The 24,915-nt window shown below is 37.8% G+C and overlaps 1 protein-coding gene across 1 annotated transcript in view; it reads right to left on the reverse strand.

The window, feature by feature from the left end:
- The window catches only part of RSPO3 (R-spondin 3), a 100,271-nt gene that overhangs the window by 31,396 nt on the left and 43,960 nt on the right, over nt 1-24,915 (reverse strand). Inside the window, exons 2-4 of the mRNA XM_088443061.1 lie at nt 8,123-8,314; nt 6,758-6,904; nt 4,353-4,542 (exon numbers count right to left, since the gene is read on the reverse strand). Coding sequence (XP_088299187.1) covers nt 4,353-4,542; nt 6,758-6,904; nt 8,123-8,314 — 529 coding nt within the window. The remainder of the gene's footprint in view (nt 1-4,352; nt 4,543-6,757; nt 6,905-8,122; nt 8,315-24,915) is intronic.

Below are 24,915 nucleotides of genomic sequence, written 5' to 3' on the forward strand. Positions count from 1 at the left end.
TTTTGTAGTGAGCCACAGAGTGAGTGCTTTTTGCACTCTCTCTGGGGCTCGCGCACTCGCAGTGCGCACGCCGCACGTGCGCACTGGGCCACCATCGACCTGCTTGCGAGCGGGTCTGAATCAGGCCCTGTGTACGGACATTTTTACCATACAATAAAGATTTTCCCTACCTATTACTCTGCTCAGGGGGCTGCACACAAATAACATGACTTTCCTCTGAAATAGCAATGCAAGTTTGGAATTGAATTGCAAATTAAATTTGCAGTGCAAGTTCATCGTGAAAACGGCTCACAGAACCCAAATCGCACCTAATGGGATTGACCCCATAGGGGTAAATTTACTAAGCATTGGATTTGTTTTTTTTGGGGATCCCCTGCGGGTTAGCAATCTGCTGCAATCAGCGGATTGCAAACCCACCACACATATACCTATTTACTATAGCCAAATCCGATAGGTTCCAAGTCCGCAGAAAATTCAGACTTTATAACACAATAGAACATTGGCTCAGTATCAATGTTAGGAGAACAGAAACCCCAGATTTACTATGCTGTGGGTTCTGAACCTGCTGCAAAACCGACGGCAAACCCACCCCAAATAATGGACCAAATAATTTTTTATAAAAACGGTGTGAGGTCCTCCCCAAATAATTAACCAGCTCAGTGCTTCTGAGCCTAGGCTGGTATTGAAAAATAAGGGGGTAAAATGATGTGGGGGTCCCCCCTATTTTCCAATAACCAGCACTAGGATGAACCAGCTGGGGCAGCTGATGCTATAGCTGGGGGACATTAAGCATGGGGTCCCCTTGCCATAATGGCAACCAGCCTTCTACTAGTCAGCCCAGGGCTGGACTCCTAAGGGGAGTGGGTACCCCCCAATAAATCTCCCTGTACCCAGGGATTTGGGTTTGGAGGTAATAATGTAATAAATGGTTAAATAATATTGTTCTATACAGGTGGACTACAGGTCCCAGCAAGGCTGCCCTGGCACAACCCTCGTTGACCCATTTATTACTTACAAAATGAAGGAGTTCATGTCCTCTTTGGTCCTGTTGCTTTCAAATTGACATCAAATCCACCACTTACTAAATTTACCCCCTACACTGAGGTTCGGCATGAAATATTAGAAAGCAGTTTACAGTTATGTGCTAATTTATGATAGTTTCATTCACAACTGTAGCTGTTTAGTATAGCAGCAAAGCTAAATAAGTCTGTGAAACTCATTAGTATGCCATAATACCTACATAACACTTACCTCTTCGGCAGCTCTTGCCCTCTTCAGTTGGCTAACCATACTGATTCATTAGTCTATAATGTTATTGGGTTTGCCCTACTTATCATGAATAGCTTCAAACATCCCATAAAAGATGGCAAGAGCTTCAGTAACAGTAAGCCCCATATACACTCTACTATACAGTTTACTTATAGCATATGGATTATATTGGTAAAGTCGTTTCTTAAGACCTGATTACTGTTGGATATAAAATGATTGTGTCTATATGTTAATTAGAGAAAAGCCCTTTCTCCAGAAAAAACAGAATGGCACTCTGCAGCCAGTAGTGACATTCATAGCCGCCCATAGCATCCAGGGGATGCTCCAGGCAGACACCCTGCAGCCTGTGGGGCTGCCCGGGAGTCCTTAAGACTCTTTAGCAGGGACGTGCGGTCAGGGTAGGCATGGGTGCCTCCCCAGCCATTGACCTTACCACACATCACTGCTCTTCAGGTAGTGTGGTACTTCCTAGAGCCAGTGGCCCCACCCTTAGCCAAGAAGTCATGGTTTTAGAGGGCGGGATCAGCATAGGCCACACTGCTGCCCTGTTATGGCACTGCTCTTATGCACTATCACTTGAGCTCTGTGGCGATATTTTATTGGTTAATTGAGGCAATATCTGATTTTGTATTGCTACAATAAGCACAAATAGTAAATATATGTAATCACCACATAATAATAATAATAATAATAATAATAATAATAATAATAATAATAATAATAATAAATAGGAACCCATTTGTGCCAAGTAAAAATTAGCATTGCATTACATTTATTGTACTGTGCATACACCCAACTTGCATTTTGAGTTTCTGAAGTGACAGTTGAGGTGTGATCACGTGTAAGTTCAGTACAGTAGGGACCAAATGATTTCTGTACAGTAGGGGTATGAAGAAGAACTCAACCAAACCACTTAGGCCCCTTAGAATTATCCTTTAAGCTTTGTCTTTCTTGTTTTCAGTGATTACTTAAAAATATAATATAGCAATTACATGTGTTGTACATTAGTTGTTGTGTTAATACGATTATATATTTAGCACTGGAAAATGTGTGAGGCCGATGTCTTAGGAAAGATTAGGTGTGTCAGAGAAGAAGGGACCTGGCCTGAAGGAATCTGGAATAGTTTATAAGTTACCATTTGTTAAATATTCCAGAAATATGGAAACAAGTGCAGAGCATTATGGGAGATGATGATAGCACAGTGCATACCATGGGTATATTATGTAAACTACTGTTACCTGAAGTACCTATTTCATCCATAGAATTATATCAAAGTGCACAAAATTGACAAGGATAAGGTCACCCTCCAAATTCAGTAATGGAGCAATTTTCAGAACACCTCATGAAAAATCACTCACTTCTGCAATAGAGATGGCTCTCTTCATTGACAGGAAAAAAATATTGCTGCATAAAGTGGATTAGTTCACTATTATCATTGAGCACATCATTAAATGCGATAGTGAGTCTGTTGCCTATCTGTGCTACATCAGATTGTGTCTGTGAAGAGTGTGAGTGGGTGGATGAGAAGGGAATTTAACACTTAATATTTTAAGCCCCTTGGTATTATATTACATTATCTCCAGCTAAAGTAACATTTACTCTAATCTTGATGCATGGTTTTGTGAATTTTTCCTCAGCATATTTTTGAACTCCAATCAAAGTATGATAAAACACAGTGAGAGAAAGCCAACTGCATACTTATCAAATCCTCCTGCCTCGTAATTTCACAAACATTGCATGTAACATTGCTCTCCCACCCAGTCCTGCCACACAGACACTCTAATATAAGGATTGCTTTCTGAATCAGGGCAGTATATGGGAATTAACAACTTTGTTTTAAAAATTCCGGCATGTTGAACACCTTGACTGATGCATGTTATAATAAAATGAATAAATCATTCAGACAGCTTATCTTTTTAGTTCTTAAAAAACAGACTTTTTCCCTCTAGTACTATATGAATGTAGATTGGCAGAAATATAAACCTAAAATACAACTATCAAGGCCAGGAGTGGAAACTTTTATGTTAACAGATAGCAATTAACTATGTTCTATTTAGTCGCTTGCTCACACTATCCACCAGACCTACACTGTCTGATAAAGATATATCAACAGTTGAATAAATGTCTCTAGAATTTGTTTCCAAATGTCCAGGAGACTCCAGAATTTCAGGGAGCTCTCCCAGACTCCCAACCTTTGAAATGCTACCCACTTCCCGTTTGAAAAGGGAAAAGATCCAAGAGCTTGAAGATGCCCTTTATGGAATTCCACAGCAGGATAACGCAATTCTCTGTGCTACACACCCTTCAAGCTGAATCTAAATGGCTATCTGGATCTCCCAAAGATAACAATTTAAAAGTAAGTAAAGGCCCCTACACACGGAACGATATTGCTAACGATCCGACGGATCGAAATGATGAATCAGCAATATCGTTCCGTGTGTATGCACTATACTGTGCATTGTACGCTCCCATGGGGTCGTCAGTTGCTTAGCCTGATCTTTCTGCATGTTCAAGAGATCATGCGAAATGACTGATGATCCCATGCAGCGGTATGCGAGAGGGGGGCAGCATATCGGGCGGTCGAGCAGACCAGATCGCCCCGTGTGTAGGGACTGTCCGATATGTCAGCCCTGGGATCGTCAGTCCCTTCGGTGGGTACACATTGTACCATGTATGATACAGTTAAAGATGATTTGTTGTAGAAATGTATTTACAAGAATGTCTAACTGTTAAAATGCACCTGATATATCAGTTTATGCAAAAAAACTTTTATTGTTCCTTATTTAAACTTCCCTATTCTAAAAATAATATACTCCGTACTATATGATCAAAAGCTTAAAAATCACCTGTATAAAAGCACTAAGACTTTGGTGTTGTCGCTTAAAACTGGTACAAAGCTCCTTGGTGCCTTCTAATATCCTTATATTTTACAGTAAATGTTATAACAGTCTCATATATAGGTCATCTCTATTTTGTCATCTACACTAATGTATAATTATTTGCAAAATATCCCATTTCACTTTGAGCAGATATTCATTTAAAATAATATAAATATTATTTAAAGGTTTTAAGAGAAATATTACCGTCTCGAGCATTTCTTTTTCTGCACTATACATTTCCTTGTCTCGGCTGTTGGTTGGCATGGTGTGCCATGTGGTGAGGGGTGTTTCAGTGTCTCTCGAGTTCTTGTTTCATTGCCCCGTCTAAAGCCACAGGTTTTTACCCCCTTTGTACATGGGCTCCATGGACTCCACTCCCCGACTACACAATGCACTGTAGGAACAAGACATGAACAGATTATATTTTCTACCATACTAAAGTTATATTAGTGACGTAATATCTTATTTGAAGTCAATAATGGTTACAGAAAATGCTTAATATTACTTCATATTTTGGGGGAGATGTACTAAGCCTTGAAAAGTGATAAAGTAGAGAGTGATAAAGTGCCAACCAATCAGCTCCTAACTACCATTTTTCAAACACAGCCTGTTAGGAGCTGATTGATAAGTACTTTATCACTCTCCACTTTATCACTTTTCAAGGCTTAGTTCATCTCCCCCTTAATCCATAGAGTAGATATAATGTGGAAAGACGATACTATTCAATTGAATACGGTGTGCTTTTCATTTAGAGTTGTCTGTGCATCCATTTTCCTGAGGTAAACATATTTCCTTACAGTTGAGCATAACTTGTGTCTTGTGGCCCCTTATGCTAAGGTGAAATGGAAGCTGATACACCATTCTTAGCAGGTGTAACTTCTGTAGGTACAGGAGGCCAAGTGTAAAGATATGTGTTGATCATGATGATGATGACAACCCCAGCTGCTTTTGATTAGCTATTTGCGCACTGACAACCAGCTTATAGTACTTTATTTATTAGCATTGTGCCTATGTTAAATTGCGGTCCTCTGGATGCATTTAAGTTTCATTAGGTTGCTTTCGAGAGGGTTTGCTACACTTACCTTTACTTCCCATTACTATACTCAATTTATGCATTCCTGCAAGCCTCCACCTAGTAAGATACACTAAAATCTAGATATGGATGCATTTCAGTATGTATATAAGTGAGTTGGGAGCAAAGCAAAAAAGAGCAAGTAACTTTGCACCTTGGTAAAATCCATATTGCACTGACGGTGGGTAGATTTAAAAGATGCAGAGATATTTAAATTAGAGGTAGGGGGATGTTTTACACTGAATGCAAAAAAATAATTGCACCCCTTGCTTTACAACTTGCTTTGTCTCCCTATAAGTGTGAGAAAATAGCATTAAAAAAACTTTACTTATATAATATGAATTAATATAATATTAATTATTAATTTTAAGATTAAATAATTTTTAAACAATATAAATTATGTAAATAATCAATTTATCAATTATACAACTAATAATAAATAAAAACAAATTACTGAAACAACAAATATGAAACCTGGCAAGGCAAATTTTCTCACTATTTTTGAAAATTCACTAACTATAAATAACTAAACTGGGTTATTTGAGCCCAACATAAACAGTTGCTGGCAATTATAAATTATAAATAAAAAGAAGATGCGGGAACAGTATAGTTATACCAATGGTCACACCCTTTCTTTTAATTCCAACTGTATTTTTTATTTTCATTCTATATTATTGTATGTTTTTTGTATGGCTTGTGCTTTCATTATATATGTGCTACAGGTTATAACATTAGAGCAGACTGACTCTTTGTAAGGCGATAGAAGCTCAGCTCAACCTAACAATACAGGAGATTACACTTCTGCTGTAATTGGTTAGATCAGTGGTTCTCAAACTCGGTCTTCAGGACCCCACACAGGTCACATATTCCAGGTCACGTAGCAGGTACACAGGTGTATTCATGACTCACTGACACATTTTAAGAGATTCACAAGTGGGTTAATTATTTCACTTGTGATTCTGTGAGGAGACATGGAAAACATGCACTGTTTGGAGTCCCGAGGGCCGAGTTTGAGAACCTGTGGGTTAGATAGACCATAAGCCATTGTTACTTCCCAGCTGCACTGCATAGACTGTGACTATACAGGTGGCCAGTAAGTAAAAATGACTAATGTTTGATATACCCAACCACAGACAGCAGCTGTACCTCCTGTACATGTGTACTTCAAGAGGGATAACACCTGATATGCTGGTGACAGGTAAGTAACTGCTGAGCTGTCACTGAATAATATCAAAGTGAACTGTAAACTTTTACATTGTTATTTGATAATCATTTTTGTAGATCATATTTGCAAATAATAATATATTACATTGATTCAAGTTAATCGCATTTTTTTAAAATCTCATTTAGCTTCAAGTAGTTGCTTAAATTAAACTCATTTAACCAGTTTGTCTGACCAAATGTTTTTGTCCATTTTCCAGTGTTTGGGAACAAATGGTCGATTATAACTGCTCCGATATATTACCAGATTATTGTTCCTACCAGCCTGATTGGACAGATAATCTTATAATGTGTACCTATCTTAAGTCATACTCACCAATAGTATTGCATTCCATGCTGTCGTTATTGTTCTCAAACCCATCTGGACATGTGTCGAGACACTTCCCACTGTGCAAATAAAATCCACCTTTACATTTTGTGCAGAAGCTTTTGTTGAAACATGTTTCACAGTCAGCTTTACATCCTAAAAACACAGAGCAGACACCAATAAGTCCTAACGATGACATGTTGTATCTATGACTTATCCAATTAAAGACTAACCGAACCATTTAAAATTTACTAATTGTTCACATAGGGGTAGATTTACTAAAATGTCTAAAGCTGGGTACACACTGACAGATACATAGGCCTATCAATTGATCGGCCAATGTATCTGCTGCCCGTCGGGCAGTGTGTACCCGTGGTATGTTGGTGAACGCCGGCGTTCACCGACATATCACATTGGCTGTGCTGCACAGGCGATGGACAGATATGTCTGCAGATACTGTATATCTGTCCATCGGCAGGTGTGTACGGGGCGGTCGGCAGACCACCCGTACACACACAGTGGCAGCAGCAAGGAGGGGGGCGGGACATGACCCCACCCACCTGGACACACCTCTGACACGCCCGCTGGTCGCCGGGACATGCGGGCAGGCACAGATGATGGTTGTTCAGTGTGTATGAACAACCATCATCTGCAGATATATCTGTATAGTGTGTACCCACCATAAGAGAAAGCATGAAGGCATTGCCCAAAACAATGAATCACATAATAGTTATCATTTTCTAGATTGTACTAGATTAACGAAGGCTATAATCTAATTGGCTGCTACAGATAACACCTCCACTATTCTCTTTTAGAAGTTTTAGTAAATCTACACGATAGTGTTAATTTTTTGTATTCCTGGATACCAGAAATGATCACACACCGCTATTGGGTATATCTTCTGTAGTCTTAAGGTGCATATCCACTACATGAGTGTAGAACGACTGTACAATTACAACAATGTAATCGTTCAATCGTTCACCATCCTGTGCAGTGGATAATGTGCCCACACTGAACGATATGTCGTTCAGTGCTGACCCCCTCCATCATCCCCAAACATGCGCAACCTGTCAATACCGACAGGTAGGCCTGCATGTTCAGGCAATGAAAAATGTCGACAACGACCAGTGGGAATGTGCATCGCTGGTCGTTGCCAGCATTTTACTGAATGATTAATGAACGATTGAATGATAACGATGTCATAATCGTTCAATCACTCATTTTTCTCGTTTAGTGGATACGCGCCCTTATGCTGTGTTATAAAATAATATCTATATAAAATGAATATCATGTCATATTATATTGCACTCATACATTACAGTATATTGGAATAGTATTGGACTCATAATTTCATGTTTCTTCTGTGTCACTTACTTTTACACTCATTATCTCCCGGAGAACGTATCCCGTAGTATCCATTTGGACATGAGGAAAGACAAACCCCAACTTGCTTCATACCGTTCCTTACAAGAGCAAAAAACAGTCTTGGCTTACATGTCATGCAGCCATTGTAATCAGAACATGTGGCACATCCCCCTTGGCAACCCTGGCTGACATTGGGATGCACTGAGAAAATAAGAAGATAAGAAAAATAAAATTAGTTTCAGGAGTTAATCGCTTTCATTACCACAGCTCCGCAAATAAATACATGTTAGAAATCTCAGCTCTAGACCAGCAGTGGGCAATCTGTAGCACACAGCAACCTGCAGCTATTTAGAAAATGCCTGGACCAGCACCCTACAGCATAGTGAGATGCTTGGGGAGTCCGTGGGGCATTCTGGGCATTCAGCTTCTTCCTGGTCTGCATGGGTGGCACAGAGCAGATTATAGCTCTACTACTATTCTACACCCTACTCTGCTGGTCACCCTAGCAGTGCCGGTCCCAATCCAGACTGAAGAGAGCACGGGAGAAGATTTTATATAACTAAATATTATTTTCCAAAACTGCCAGGATTTTCTCCTGGAACATACACTTTTCTGCTCTGTAAGTAAAGTGAATACGTTGAGACAATTGTAAAAATTCTTAATGGTTCTATCAGTTCTATTTATCTTTTATGCAATAGCAAAGATTTTCTGTTGCTGCTTATTGCAGCGATAGAAAATGTATCACCAATGTTCAGCAAAAAATGTCACTCGGGCTACTCAGCTTCATGGTGATACTGGCCAGCAGCAGTAAAAAGAGACTTTGCTGGCCAGTTCACTCTATGCAAGTGGTTCACACATATGCACTGCAAGCCCAGACTTCCGGTACCATTTAATAAATAAAAACAAGCAGAAAAAAAATCAACATTGTCAAAAAATAGTTAAAATTAAATAATTATATATGTATATATATATATATATATATATATATATATATATATATATATATATATATATATATTGCAAAGAAGAGCACACTTAGAAATATGTTAAATAATTTGGGGAATCGGGTAGTGGGTCATTCCATGAAATATTGGACACAATACATGAAAATTAAATTGTATCACAGTAGATGCCAAGACATTTTCAACATCATTTCTTTCTACTGATGAACTTAATGTAACTGTCTCAGTAACTTCAGATGATGTACTTAACGTTGGTGACTAGTCCTATGTTGAATATGTTGGAAAGAGTTACCCAGGTGAGATTAAGGACATAAGAGATGGTGAATACTTAGTGAGCACAATGGGACAAGCTTGCAGCAACTGGAAATGGCCATCATCACCAGATTAAATATTTTATACATCTTCACAGTTAATCAGGAAGATAAACAGGCCTACATTAATAATTCATGTGGATTCTACAGGTTTGAGTAATTTGTATCAGAGCCCTTTGACTGGGTCCAGAAATGTAACGTAAGTTAAATTTGTATGTATTATGAGTCACATGTCAAAATTGATTTTAAGTATAGTTTGGTTAACATTCAGTTTTTTGTTTGTGTGTCAATCATAAGTTTAGGGTCTTATAAGTGTATAGTATAACAATTATATTGTAAAAATAATTAGGAGAGCAGGTTTAAATAAATATATTAGTCCCCTCAGTTCCTATGTCCATTCTGTTATAACATAAGTCACACAATATAAACAATTAAATTAACTACTAGTATACAGTCAAGTCCATAAATATTGGGACATTGACTGAATTTTCATATTATGTCCTCTATTCACCACCACAATGGCTTTGAAATGAAACAAACAAGATGTGATTTACCTGCAGACTTTCAGATTTAATTTGAGGGTAATTACATCCAAATCAGGTGAACGGTGTAGGACTTACAACGGTTTCTATATGTGCCTCCCACTTTTTAAGGGGCCAAAAGTAATGGGACAAACTAAACAATCCTAAATCTAACTTTCACTTTTTAATACTTTGTTGCAAATCCTTTGCAGGCAATTACAACCTGAAGTCTGGAATGCATAGACATCACCAGACGCTGGGTTTCATCCCTGGTGATGCTCTGCCAGGCCTCTACTGCAAATGTCTTCAGTTCCTGCTTGTTCTTGGGGCATTTTCCCTTCAGTTTTGTCTTCATCAAGTGAAATGCATGCTCAATCGGATTCAGGTCAGGGGATTGACTTGGCCATTGCATAACATTCCACTTTTTAGCCTTAAGAAACTCTTTGGTTGCTTTTGCAGTATGCTTCGGGTCATTGTCCATCTGCACTGTGAAGTGCTGTCCAATGAGTTCTGAAGCATTTGACTGAATAATAGCATATAATATTGCCCGAAACACTTCAGAATTCATTCTGCTGCTTTTGTCAGCAGTCACATCATCAATAATTACAAGGGAACCAGTTTCATTGGCAGCCATACATGCCCACGCCATGACACTACCACCACCATGCTTCACTGATGAGGTGGTATGTTTTGGATCATGAGCAGTTCCTTTCCTTCTCTTCTCTTCCCATTACTCTTGTACAAGTTGATCTTTGTCTCATCTGTCAATAGAATGTTGTTCCAGAACTGTAATGGCTTTTTTAGATGTTGTTTGGCAAACTCTAATCTGGTCTTTCTGTTTTTGTGGATCACCAATGGTTTGCATCTTGTGGTGAACCCTCTATATTCACTCTTGTGAAGTCTTCTCTTGAATGTTGACTTTGACACATATACATCTACCTCCTGGAGAGTTTTCTTGATTTGGCCAACTGTTGTGAAGGGGTTTTTCTTCACCAGGGAAATAATTCTTTTGTCATCCACCACAGTTGTTTTCCATGGTCTTCCGGGTGTTTTGGTGTTGCTGAGCTCTCCGTTGCATTCTTTCTTTCTTTTTAAGAATGTTCCAAACAGTTGATTTGGCCACACCTAATGTTTTTGCTATCTCTCTGATGGGTTTGTTTTGATTTTTCAGCCTAATGATGGCTTGCTTCACTGAGAGTGACAGCTCTTTGGATCTCATATTGAGAGTTGACAGCAACTGATTCCAAATGCAAATGTCACACCTAGAATCAACTCCAGACCTTTTACCTGCTTAATTGATAATGAAATCACGATGGAATAGCCACACCTGTCCATGAAATAGCTTTTGAGTTGATAGTCCCATTACTTTTGGCCCCTTAAAAAGTGGGAGGCACATATTGAAACTGTTGTAATTCCTACACCGTTCACCCGATTTGGATGTAATTACCCTCAAATTAAATCTGAAAGTCTGCAGTTAAAGCACATCTTGTTTGTTTCATTTCAAAACCATTGTGGTGGTGAATAGAGGCCAAAATCTGAAAATTCTGTCAATGTCCCAATATTTATGGACCTGACTGTATATTTGTATATTTGTATATTTATATTTATATTTATATTTTATATTATATTTATATTTATATTTGTATAATAGTGTATATTTTATTTTGCTTCCAAGCATTAATTTTGACTACCTACCCTATATATTAGTGTCCTATTTTTAAAATGTTGAATTTCAGCTTGATTTTTGTGTGTGGTGCATTTAAACTTCTAAAAATTAACATGAAATGTAATGTGAGTCACATGGAATGACCCTAGAGTAGTCTGGGGCCATTCAGTGCACAATGAGCCCTATGTGGGAACCCAGGTTATATAACAGATTATTTAGCTCTGCACAGCACACAGTGCACAAATTAACCACCATCTGCTGCTTCCTTATTTGATAGGGGAATCCTGTGATGTTATTGTAGTGCAAGGTAAGATAAAAAAAAACATTTAATGTTGCTGTACCTAGGATAGTTTGCTGGTAACATATCTAAAGGGTTTACCTAAACTATGTAAAAGTCCCAAAAGTCCTAATCCTAAAAATGTACATATATACCTAACTTTACCTTTTTTTCTATATAGCATACTTAATAAATAAATTATCACCATATGCTAGCAAAGAAAGAAAATGTCTGTCTCTACTGAAAAACAAACAAAAAGCAATATGAAGAAGATGGGTACGGGATACGGTTGGGTACGGGATGCTGGCTGTCAGAATACCAACAGCGGCAACCCGACAGTCGCAATCCCGACACTAACAGGTAAATTCGCTAATGCTAACCCTTACCCCTACCCCTCCCTCCCCGGTGCCTAAACCTAACCCCCCTCCCCAGTGCCTAAACCTAACCTTTCCGTACCCTAAACCTAACCCTCCCCACCAGTGCCTAAACCTAACCTCCCCCTCCCCGCACCCTAAACCTAACCCACCCCACCAGTGCCTAAACCTAACCTCCCCCTCCCCCTCCCCACACCCTAAACCTTACCCTCTCCACCAGTGCCTAAGCCTAACCTCCCCCTCCCTGCACCCTAAACCTAACCCTCTCCACCAGTGCCTAGCCCTAACCCCTAACCCTTACTTACCTTAGGGATGCCGACATTCGGGATAAATAGATATGAATAGATATTTTTCATATTGAAATTTACCCTGGTGATGGAATCTGATATATTAAAGAATGTAAACTACTAACAAGTTCACCACAGAGAACTTGTGGTTACAAGCATATTGCAATGGGGTATATCCAAAAAACTTTGTCTATGCCTCATTAGATTGAAAAAGAAAACTGTGATAAAATTGTCACTGTGCATCATTCAAATTCCCAGAATATTCCATGCAGAAGTGATTGATGACAATAAAAAGAATACTGTCTGTAAAAGGATTGCTTGAGAATTTAGCAAAATGAAACTTTGAATTGAGTGAAACAAGCTGACAATATTTTATAATTGGAAAAGGCTATCACTTGAGGTGACATGCTTCTGTATGTTTAACATTTCTAATGTCCAACACATTGGCTCTTTTACAATTAAATATTTTACATGTACACGTGTCTTAATTGTAAACATGCGCAAACTTGGCTATTTTGCACTCATCATTACTGCACTGAGTGATACTGGCTGCTGCCCGGTGGTACTGGATGGTTGCAGTAGGATGAGTCTTACTGTTTTGCCAGATAATCTTGGATTGATTTGTGCATGCGTGACTGACTTTGCTGGTTCACACATGTGCAGTTGAACTAGAAGTTCAGACTTGGGCACTGGTTTCACTTGAAAAAGTTAAAAAAAGATCAAAGATAAAGAAAAAAATGAATAAATCTTATTTGATAAAAAAATGCTTTATTTAAATAAATATTTTTTCCGTAAATATCTTCTGCTGTCTCCATTCTGATATGGCGAACTGTGGCAGTATATGTACCGGAATATGTACCACCACCTTCATTGGCAAGCTTGGGGAAAGTATTGCCATAGAACCAGTGAAATATACTGTAGGTGAGTATAAAATGTAATTTCTCCCTGTCATACATAGGCCACTGCATAGAACACACTGCTAGAGCTCACTGTACTTTTTCAAAGATATCAAAACATAGAGCACCTCATTTGATATACAGTACTAAGGGGTCTATATACTAAGCAGTGTTAGGAGACAGAGTGAAAAGTGAAAGGTGCCAGTCAATCAGCTCCTAACTGCCATCTCACAGGCTGTGTTTGAAAAATGACAGTTAGGAGCTGATTGGCTGGCACCTTATCACTTTTCACTCTGATAGCATTGCTTAGTAAATAGACCCCTTAAACTGTTGTGTGAATTCAGCATGTGAGTACAAGTGTGGTGAGCTTGTTTGTGGGGACTTTCACTGAGTTTGAGGTTGCCTTAGTATAGAAAAACAGTATGGGCAGTGTGGTCCTCACATTGATCTAATGAGTACCAACTGTAATTTTGAGATTAACAATTGCTGCACTTACCACATATTTGCCTACTCTCCAAGAACATGCAAGAGGCTCCTAATTTTTTGGATAGCCCCCGCACCCCTGGAAGAGTAGGCACTTCTTCTGTATCCTGCCCACTTTTTAGAGCAGTGTGCAAAATGGGGAGAATCTTACCGGCAATCCGTGGTCCATCAGAAGGGGGTGGGGCCTAATAATACAATTATATGATAATTACGTCATTTGGCCCTGCCTCCTATTTAAATATGCACAGTTTGCTGCATTTTGCAGTGAGGGGGTATGGGCTAGTGGCGCGAATAGTCCGGTCCCACCCCCATCACCTTCATTTAATCTATGGACTTATCCTAGAGAGGAAATGACAAAAGTCGGCAGGTATGACTTACCACCCAGAATATTGCTATAAATTGTTTCTTTGCTAAAACACCTCTGTCAAGACAGAAAAACAAATTGTGATTTACTGAAATTTAGTGATGTAAGTAGCAGGGTGTAAATTTTAACTGTAACTTGTGCATCTAGAGATACCGCAACAAGACAATGGTGATGCACTAATAATAATAATTATTAATAATTATTAGCGCATCACCATTGTCTTGTTGCGGTATCTCTATATAAGTAGTGGGCAGACACATCCCCATTGGGTGAATTTTCTGCTATTAGTTATATTCATTGATTAGCGCCCAGTCTTTTTGTTTCTCTGTTTAACTTGTGCATCTAACTTGCTCAATTAGAATTAAAAAATTTTGCCATGTGCATGCTGTGCAACCCCAGCCTCCCACCCCCAAAATGCGGGACTGTCCTGCCTAAAGTGACACCACAAGTTTTTCTAGGTTCCCATTATCAGGCTGATGGGACAGACATAGGAGAGGAAGACCAGCCGCCAGGATAATTATAGGAGTGGTCAGGGGTGGGATGAAGCTATGGGGGAGGCACAGAGCGGTAGGGGCTGAGGGTCTGGCGGAGCCAGAACACCAAGAACAGAACAGAATGGAAGAGGTGAGTAGTTGGTCACTCCGCTCAGCAGGTACATCAATTTAGTGTGTCAGAGAAGTCAATAGTATATGGTATAAAGGTACACGGCAGCAATATATATATATATATATATATATACACACACACACAATGTATTCAGCAATGACATCTCTTGACACTATGATGAGAGGCTCATTTAAGATGCATTGCTCCTACCCATACTTTTTAAAAGTCATTTTTTTCCACCATTGCTATCTGCCTGAGATAAAGTCACTGTTGATTGCTGATTGGTGAGAAACTGTAAATAATGGGAAAGTCACATAGGGAACTATGCATCATCCGTAATAGCATTTCCCCATGTTTTATGTGACGGCCCACTCATTAATAGGGGCCCAATAGGGCTGCCTAATAATTAGCAAACTACAAAAACTGAAAGGGGTTGCAAAGAGTATCCAAGCGAATCCCTCAGCCGCCTCTGCACAGAGTGACCTGTCACTGTACGCATATGTGACCTGAGGTCACACATGCACAGTTGGCCGGCTCCAGAGGGGTATCCAGAGGGGTAAGTAATGCTGTTAGTTCTGTAGCAGTGTTACTGATTGGTGGGACAGCTGCTCTTTGGAGCGGCTGTCCCTGCACCGGAGAAATACATTTCTCCGGTACTTACGCAACTCCGGCCTCCAATGATGATTAGGCCCCATGAAGTGAAAAGTAAAGTAGACAATATGAACCAAACATTTTCTACAGAAGCCCCTGTAGAGTAGTCCAATAAAAAGAAGGATGAAAATAAAATATATTGTGGAATCCTGGCAGATTTAAACATAACATTGCATTAATTTTGCTCCAAATGTCTCAACAAATTGGCATGAGTACAGTTACACTATTAACATTAGACTAGACTACATTTTAATGATGCAGGTTAAATTGTGCAAATCGTGGCAAGATAAAGTTAGTGATACTGTACATCTAATTGTCATATTTTCCTGAAGTGCTCTTAATGCTCCGTGTAATTGTTCACTTATGCACAAGGAGAAGAAAATAGAATGTGGTTTATAAAAAAAACAAAAAAAACACATAATATATATGTAAATAATAGCAACCAGAACACACAGAGTAAAACAGTAATTTACCATATTAGCGTTGGGCTAGGGGTCTTGGTTATTATTTCTTTACATGATACATGAGCCAACAATTTGTTTAAGTAATGTATGTCATTTTTATTGTTTTCTTCTCTCCCCTTCTTCTCTTCCGCTATCAGGGATTTCTTTGTTATTACTTTGAGGATTGTAGGGCTATATATACTCCACATGTATTTGAGAGGGATGTGATTTTGAGATTAACTCTGCTCTGTTTATGTTAGTGATTTTTATGTTATAGCAGCTTTAGAGTTATTTCATCTTTTATATATTTTGGCATACCTTGCTATTATTACCTATATGGTATGATATCTGCAATTACACATTTGTACCCATATGATATGTTTAGTACAATTTTTTTTTTCAAGTTTCAAATGTGTCCTGTGACTGTATACATTTGTTTTATGTACATCCTGTAATAACTTTTATGTAAACTTCTATATATTTTAATATTCTATATTGTAGCCTGCATGAATATTTCCGTTTTGGTGCATTTGTTTTATTGTTGCTATGTTGTGTTTTATTGGATTTGCTTAAGCTTTAATTAGAATCATCATATGGAATTTTAAAGTTAAACAGTATAGTGGAATTAAGATGATAAATAACATGCAATAAAAAAGTTACAAGCAATAAAATTGATTGATTAAATAAATCTAATATGTGTTTTATATTATTGCAGTATGAATGTCTACATTAAATCCGAATATAAATGATAAGGTGTTGCTGAATAATGACACCACTAAATTAACTAAATATGGTATGAATATTGAAAACAACTGTAAGAACTAAACAACAAAACAAATTTTGTGTGCAATATTTTCTGTACATCAGGTTATTTTGAAAAAAAAAATTAGTATATCATAATATATATGAGATTATGCACCCCCTAAAATGGTAATATGAGTACCGTATATTACAAATCACCAGAGTTCTGTGATCATAGCAAAGCTAGAAGCTATATGCTGAGGGCATTTATACAAGATAATAAACTCCAAATCTTTAGATTTCACATAACTACATAGACAGTAGTATCACAACAAAGAAATTAAAACATATTTTAGTAAGTACTACATTACATGATGCTTGAGAGATAGCAAAACTCTTAGTATATCACACAGTTGTGTCTTTTCACAGAATTGTGTGACAGATTACTGAATGAGGGATCGGCTGGAAGGCCACCTGACTGAAACTGTTGTGACCATAGTAACTGGATTACAACAGAAAGGATACACTGAAGCAATATGTATCAATAAATCCAATTTGTAAACAAACGTGAATTATGTATATTAACTTTGTCAATCTCTGGCATAGATGACAAACCTCATCTATGCCTTATCAGCTGAGATCACTAATAATCAAATCTAGGGCAGATGTATGAAGCTCTAGGTCGGAAGTTATAAAGTGGAGACCAACCAATCAGCTCCTAACTGTCATTTTTCGAACACAATTTGTAACATGAGGCTTGGTGCAAGTTTTCTGTACTCATTGTTTTTTTTTTTCTCTTAAGTTTAGACTAACCTTTCCATAGATGTTAGATTACTGTGACCCTTGTATCCAGCCCATCTGTGTCACCCATGTTTGTCTGCCCCCTCCCCTTTAGAATGTAAGCTCTCACGAGCAGGGCCCTCTTCCCTCATGTGCTTATCTTTCACTTAATTATACTCTAATTTACAACAGCACCCAACCCTTGATTACAGACACCATGCTGCTTATCTAAGTGTTATGCAGCAATGTATAAATCATGTATCTGTCCTGTATTGTTTGTACTGTAATTTCTGTTTTCTTGTGTGCTTATTTGTCTATGTACTGTGTAAGGCGCTGCGGAACCCTTGTGGCGCCATATAAATAAAGGACAATAATAACAATAATAATAACATGACAGTTAGAAGCTGAGTGGCTGGTCGTTTACCACTCTCTTCTTTATTACTTTCCAGAGCTTAATGTCTACAGTGGTCCACTGTAGATATTAGATTTGATGATTAGTGATCTCAGCAGATGAGCATAGCTTTTACAACTATTTATACTATATGTATTGATACCACTCATTTATTATAATGGAAATTGCCATTACAATCAATACTGAATATGAAGATGTTGAATATGTTAAGAGAGGAGTGCTCTCCTGTACTTTCTCCTCACTGTGCATACATGCTGGGCACTAGGACCAAAAGTCTGCAAGAAGGTCCGATCTTCAACCTGATGTGCTACTGCACATGTGACTGCAGCCATCTTAGTACTGTGTGTGAATGACATGGTGGGAGACAGAACTCTCCTGCTTAGCTCCATGTGAGCGACCCCAGTGTATACCTATTCTAGCATCCTGCATCACTACCCACAAGCAGCATACAACTACTGGCTGGTGAGCTGTATATGACTCCGTTCCAATCAAGCAACACTCCATTACCAGTGTACAGTACATGTGACCATGGGTATGTCTGTACCTGTTATCTATTAATAAATCAACACCACTGGTTAAGTAACTGGGCTGTTCATAGTTTGAGTCATCTGCTGGTGTGTACCTACATTACTCTGTAGCATCAACACCTGCACATACATCATTTCCAACAGAATATTGATATACTGAGTCACAAAAGCAAACATGTTTTACCATTTATGCACATATTTCACCATGATTATTTTATTTATTGCCTTTTCATTTATTGTCAGTGTTTTCCACCAACTGTTGTAAATCAAACTTTGGAAAATCCCATTACTTAGGAGGCATTACTGCAGACATAAACACTACATTGACAAGAAGACAGCTATACACATGGTAAATATTTCTAAAAGTGATGAGGTGATATCTTGTAATGGATTGTGATGTACAGTATATGTTTGCTTAATATAGGCTGAATGTTAAATACTTTTTTATTAGTCTTATAATTTATTACCAAAAGGAATTCATTTTTGCTGAAGACATTTTAGTGTTTTTTCAAATGGATATAGATGGAATTACATTCAGACATTGTTTTTGAAATCAATAATGCACGAATTGTTACAATTGTTAACTCAGCATTCAGTGGACTGTCATTCACTGAGAATCTCCACAGTCAGTAGGTGTTATATGCATCTAACAATTACTTTTGATACTTCAATGATACTAATTGAAACAGTGGACACCATGTGTTACTTTTTATACTAAATAGTATATTTCGTTGTATCCATTTTTAAGTGCGGCACTGAATATTTTAAACTTATTTGTGTTATACCACTTAATGCTGAGTTATTGATATATGTATATATTTTATAATTATCCCACGCTCGGCAGTTATCATTAGTTATTATAAGTATTTTTAATAAATGGTTATTTTAAAAAAAAATTGGTGCGTCAAGCGTGCAACTAAACGCTACCTAGTTTTTCTTCCAATTGTCTATTTTTTAGAGGATTGGCATTTGTCTTCCCCAGTAAGCAGTTTGTTGCTACACTTCTTTAACCAGATCACAGCTGTGTTTGACGCCATGATCTTCTATTTCTCCTTCATTATTTATTACATATTGGATCAAATTGGATTCAGCTTGGTGCCAGGCTGGGTCAGTGCTTGGGAGTTGTTGGTAACACTTCAATATAGCCAGTCAGCATACGGCCTATACAATTTGTCCTTCCATAAATGTGTCACATTGCTTACATATCCAATCATCCAGTGACTATTGTGACACAACCTACTTAATACTTATATGGCTAGCATTACAGTGCTATCCAATGTTTGAATTGTTATATTTAATACCAGAATGTAAATTATCATATAATGTTCATATACTCAAGTTCTTTAAAACATCTGCCATTTCTCCTTCACTTAGAAGGACCCATGTATGTTCCCAATCATGCAGAAAACAAGTTATGGTGCTTAATGTTCTCATATAATGCTCATACCAAAAACTAACAAGGTATGTCAAGCAGAACTAGATAACTAGATATGTTTGTAGTGATTGGATGACGGATATCCAGGTGACAGCCATGTTGGCTTACTTTCTGGAAAAAGACTTCTCCCATTCAGGCTTCGTTGATTTTCTAAATAAGCACAATTCTCTAACTATTTTTGGCGCAGCCCTGCACGCTGAAGAACAGATATTTTCATATAGTTTTTATTTAATTCACGGACACCACTACAAACAGCTTAATACAATTAATGTGCATTACTGCTACAGTTTTTCCATTCCAAGCTAAATGCATATAATTATAACTACTGCCTATGTGGTCAGTGAGCTTAGAACTCATTCTGATTTGCCCAAAATATATGTACCCACTAAATTTGGAGGTCGTGCTCTTAAGCCATAAACTCAAATCCTCTTTTTACCATGGGGACTGGGACTGTTTAGTGAAAACCAGAACTGTTGAGGAGTATAACTAGGAGCACTTACAGAGAAGTAAGGAGGTGAGCAGGTGGAAGGGAGAGAGGAGTAGATTTTGCACCTTGGCTCACATTTTGTATGATGTTATAACTCATTAATTAAAAAATATTTTATATCCTGTATTATCATACCTCACAAATGTGACACAATCCTGAATTTCTGCAGTGGAAAGGAGGATTGTCTGCTGGAAATGGTTGTGATTAGGTGTTTGAGAAAACCGAACACCCGCAAACTTCAACTGGGTTGAATCGAATCCTAGTTTGGAATCACTTTAGAAATCAAACTAGAACCAAGTCCTGACTCCGATCTTCTCACAATTCAGAACTCGGATTTGAAAAACAGATTATGCGTGTTTTGGATTGCATTTACATCCCTCCATTGTGATTTCAGGTGCTGTGAGGTGGTCACAATTGACTGGAAATGATTATTATTGATGTTAATAATTCTATAGGGTCTAAAATTGGTCCTAATGACATTATTTTATCTGTTTTTATCAAACCTAACCCTAAACCCTCCCTTACCGCTTCCTAAACCTAACCCTCCCGGGGGGGCCTAAGCCTAACCTCTCCCCCCTAGGGGTGCCTAACCCTAATCCCCCCCAAGCGTAACCCTAATTCCGCTAGACTCCCTAATCCTAACCCTCCCCTCCCCGCATGCGGCTAATGCTGAGGGTGCTCCGGACTTACCTTCATTCAGGATGTCGTCCTCTGCGTTCCGGCATCGGGATAATGATAGGCAGCCTTGCTGCAGACAGTCGCATGACTACATTCTATATATATATATATATATATATAAACACTGTTACTATATCAGCATATCGCACATGGGGGGGTCTGGAAGGTCAGATTCTATAGTTATGGGGGGGTGCAAAATTACTGCCTTGCCCCTGGTGACAAAACTCCTTGTTTCAGCCCTGCCCATAGGAATCTGTTCCTGCAATGTGAAGTAAAGTGACTTTATTTTAGTTCTGGGTTCTTGGCCACACTACTGCACTTGTGAGGTCATCAGACTGTGCATGTGCTAACACTGCTGGGGAGAGATCATAGAGATCCTACTCCTGGTAAATTTTGTGCAATGTAGCCCATAAGCTGCAAAGGCTAATGCCATCTGAACAAACCTATAGGGACTACTGTTGCGAATAAAATTGTTGCAGTCCCCATAAATACATCCTGGGGATGCTTAATATTTGCAGGTAGCCCCAGAAAACAGGTGTTTTCGAGTGGATATCCTGCAAATATCTGTGAATATATTTGCAATATTGTGAATAGCTGCAATTATGTCCCTATATGTAATTTTGCCTTTCCTATACATATGTCCAGGTTGAAAATGATCTATATAAAAGCGAAAATTTGTCTTTCTGTCTTTTTATATAAATCCACAGTTTACAAGCCACGATCATGAAATTTTACATACGAGCATAGTAAAACACGGCGGAGACAACTAAAATTTTTTTAAATCAAAATTGATTACTGTTCATTTTTAATTAATGAAAAACCTAATTTTTTGTATAGCATTCGATCCTCTACAGGTCAGGTACGGAATTACAAATGGATTTAGCTTATCTACTATTTTTTTCTTTTCTATCTTCTCTACTATATCAAAGCGAAACTTTGTCCTTCTGTACTTCTGTCTTTCTATACAAATCCACAGTTTACAAGCAAAGATCATAACATTTTACATATGAGTGTATTAAAACAATGCCGAGGCAATGAAAATTTTTTAAAATTGAAATTAATTACTGTTAATTTTTAATTAATTAAAAAACACAATTTTTGCTGGACGCTCATTGTGGGGCCTCACGGCATATGGGTAGGGCCTCGGAGTGAGCATTTTGTGCTGTCATGTTTTGTCATGATCTTAATGTTTATTATCGAAGAGAGCTTTAGCAGGCTATCCCAGCATTCTCAGCTGTCTGACTATACCAAATGACGCAACAACATTCACTTCTTTCTTCGAACTGTGTCAATATGATGACTTTGCAAGGACCCTGCTATAATGTGAGCTGCCAAAATATTACACATGGAATGCTTCACGAAAAGTTTTTATGCGCATAAAACAGGGAGTCGCTGTAGATGGTCATCCTGGTATCAGAGCAACTGAAGCTTTTGGTCATGTTTACACTGTACATCCGACACATTTTAAATGCTTATATCTCCGAAGTTTGCTTTACACCGTTACAGGTCCTACTTCCTTCGAAGACCTTAGTTAGGACTGATGATGGAGAAGTTTGTCACACTTTTTGTGAGGCCTGCCTAAGGAGAGGTTTGTTGGAGGATGATGTGTAAATAAACATTCTTAAAATCCCAGGTAACACCAGGTACTCCAGCTAGTTAGAAATAAGGTTAAAAATGTAGACCTAATATATTTTATACATCTGTAGTCACATATCTATATATATTGGTAATGTGGAAAGAAAACATGAGGTTGATCAGCAATGAAATAGATGACCCTTTGCTTTATACAGTACATATCTGTAAAGCCTTATGACTTTAATTTTCGTTTTCTCCTAGGCCTTGTACTGCCATACATCTCATCTATCATATTTAGCACTTATATCGTATACAAATGCAGTAAGGAAATGATGATGGAGATACTGTAATAAATCAAATATACCTAAATGCTAATATGATCACTGCAGGATTATTCTCATCTGGGGAATATTCACACATGTGTATGTAATATGCGCTGCCATCTGAAATAACTTATAGCATGGTTTTTGTGCAGTTTATAAAACTTGTGCAATAATGCTTGTTGGTAAAAATAAAAGCAGTCTATGAAATGCCAAGAAATGGTGATATAACAAAGGCACAAATATATATACAAAATGGCTTCTTACACTCTATGTAGCCAACAAGCTTTGAAAGCTTAATTTGGCAAACCCAAATTTGGTAGGCAAACAGTAAAAACACACACTCAGAAACCTTAGCCATAACTTTACACTGATTTTCCTACAAGAGTGTGGACTATACACGTCTTGAATTAAGTAAGTTTCAACCAAACACCATAACAAGTCATAAAACATATAATCTTTATTAAACGGAAATTTAAAAAGCACAATGTAAATAATGTAAATAACTGTGGAGGGGGGGATTAAAAAAAACAATTGTATGCTCAAAATTATAATTGCTATAGCCGCACAACATGATAATGGGAAATACGGGGCAAATCACATGTTAAAAAACAAACAATGAAATAGAAAAATGTTGAAAGCAGGACAATATATGTGAATTGTGATTGATCATATAAGTCCAATAAAAAGATGAAGTAAGTTATGAATGAATAAATAGGAAAAGTGAAAATACTCCATGGCCATAATGACTGAATGAAATATGGAACCTACCTATCATTGTGGTGCTAAGTCTGAGTTTTTCATATTCTTTTATTATTGGTGGCCATGGAGCCCTGTAAACTAACATTCAACGCCAGTGCAAGGTCTCTCTGTGCCCTAGGCAAGACTTCAGCCTACTGCTCCTCCTTCACCCAATACCCACATCACAATCCCTCAGACACTTAACTTGTACAAAATAAAAATAATAACTGTTATCTGCCCTCCTGGATGGATAAGGCAGATACTTGATATATAGCCGACCAATCAGGGTCACTTCTGTGCATGAGTGACGTGGCATTGCCGGGTCACACAGTTGTGCTGCACTGAAAACTCGGTCCTACGCGTCCAGGTGCAGATTCAATTAAAATGATAAATAAAAAAATAATACATTTATTAAAAAAAGGGAATATATATATATATATATATATTTTTTTTTTTTTAAAGAATGAAAAGAATGAAAAATGCTTTATTTTACTAATAACATTTTTTTTTGTACATTGCTCCTCCCTATCGCCATCCAGACATAGCCATAATGATTGGAGGAAAGTGACAGCAAAGTATGGAGAAGATATTGGCAGAGAGGGCTATCACCTGTGATACTTGGTGATAGCTGATGCCATTGGTAGCTTTTCATAAACAGCTAAAAGCCAATTAAGAACTACACAAAATATATAGGGAACCCTTATTCATGTCAGGATTTTATATAAATAAAGTTTACTACTTACTAGAAGTAATCCATGTTGTTTTCTGATTCTATATAATATTTTAAATAACAATTTTAAACCATTTCACATCTTCTTCATTGTATCAGGTTCATCATTTTAATAAATTATTTTAATAAAGACTATCCCATGATTAAACTTAACCATATTGGATTGTAACCTGATTATGCATGGCTGTTTCATTTAAAATCTGTTTGTTTTTCTTTGCTTAGAATAGCAGTCTATTCTTTCCATGAGTCAGAGAAATACACATATTACTTGCCACATAATGGGCTCCACTGAAATTCAGCAGTCAGCTCCTCTTCCTCGTCTCATCTGAGAGATGGAGCTTCAAAGTTATTGCTAGTGTAGGGGAAAAGAGCAGGTATGGCAGTAGTTATAAGATCTCTCAGAGGCATACTTCAATTTTGTACTACACAGTCTTAGCGACGCCCACCCCAGGCAGTTGCCTAAAGCTGTTTAATGGTAGATCCAGCCCTCATCTCATATTGCAGCTAAAGGAAATGTTTTTGTGTGGCTATATAT

Source organism: Taudactylus pleione, unplaced genomic scaffold (assembly GCF_031769625.1).
Source record: "Taudactylus pleione unplaced genomic scaffold, aTauple2 ptg000326l, whole genome shotgun sequence".
In the NCBI taxonomy this organism is placed as follows: Eukaryota; Metazoa; Chordata; class Amphibia; order Anura; family Myobatrachidae; genus Taudactylus; species Taudactylus pleione.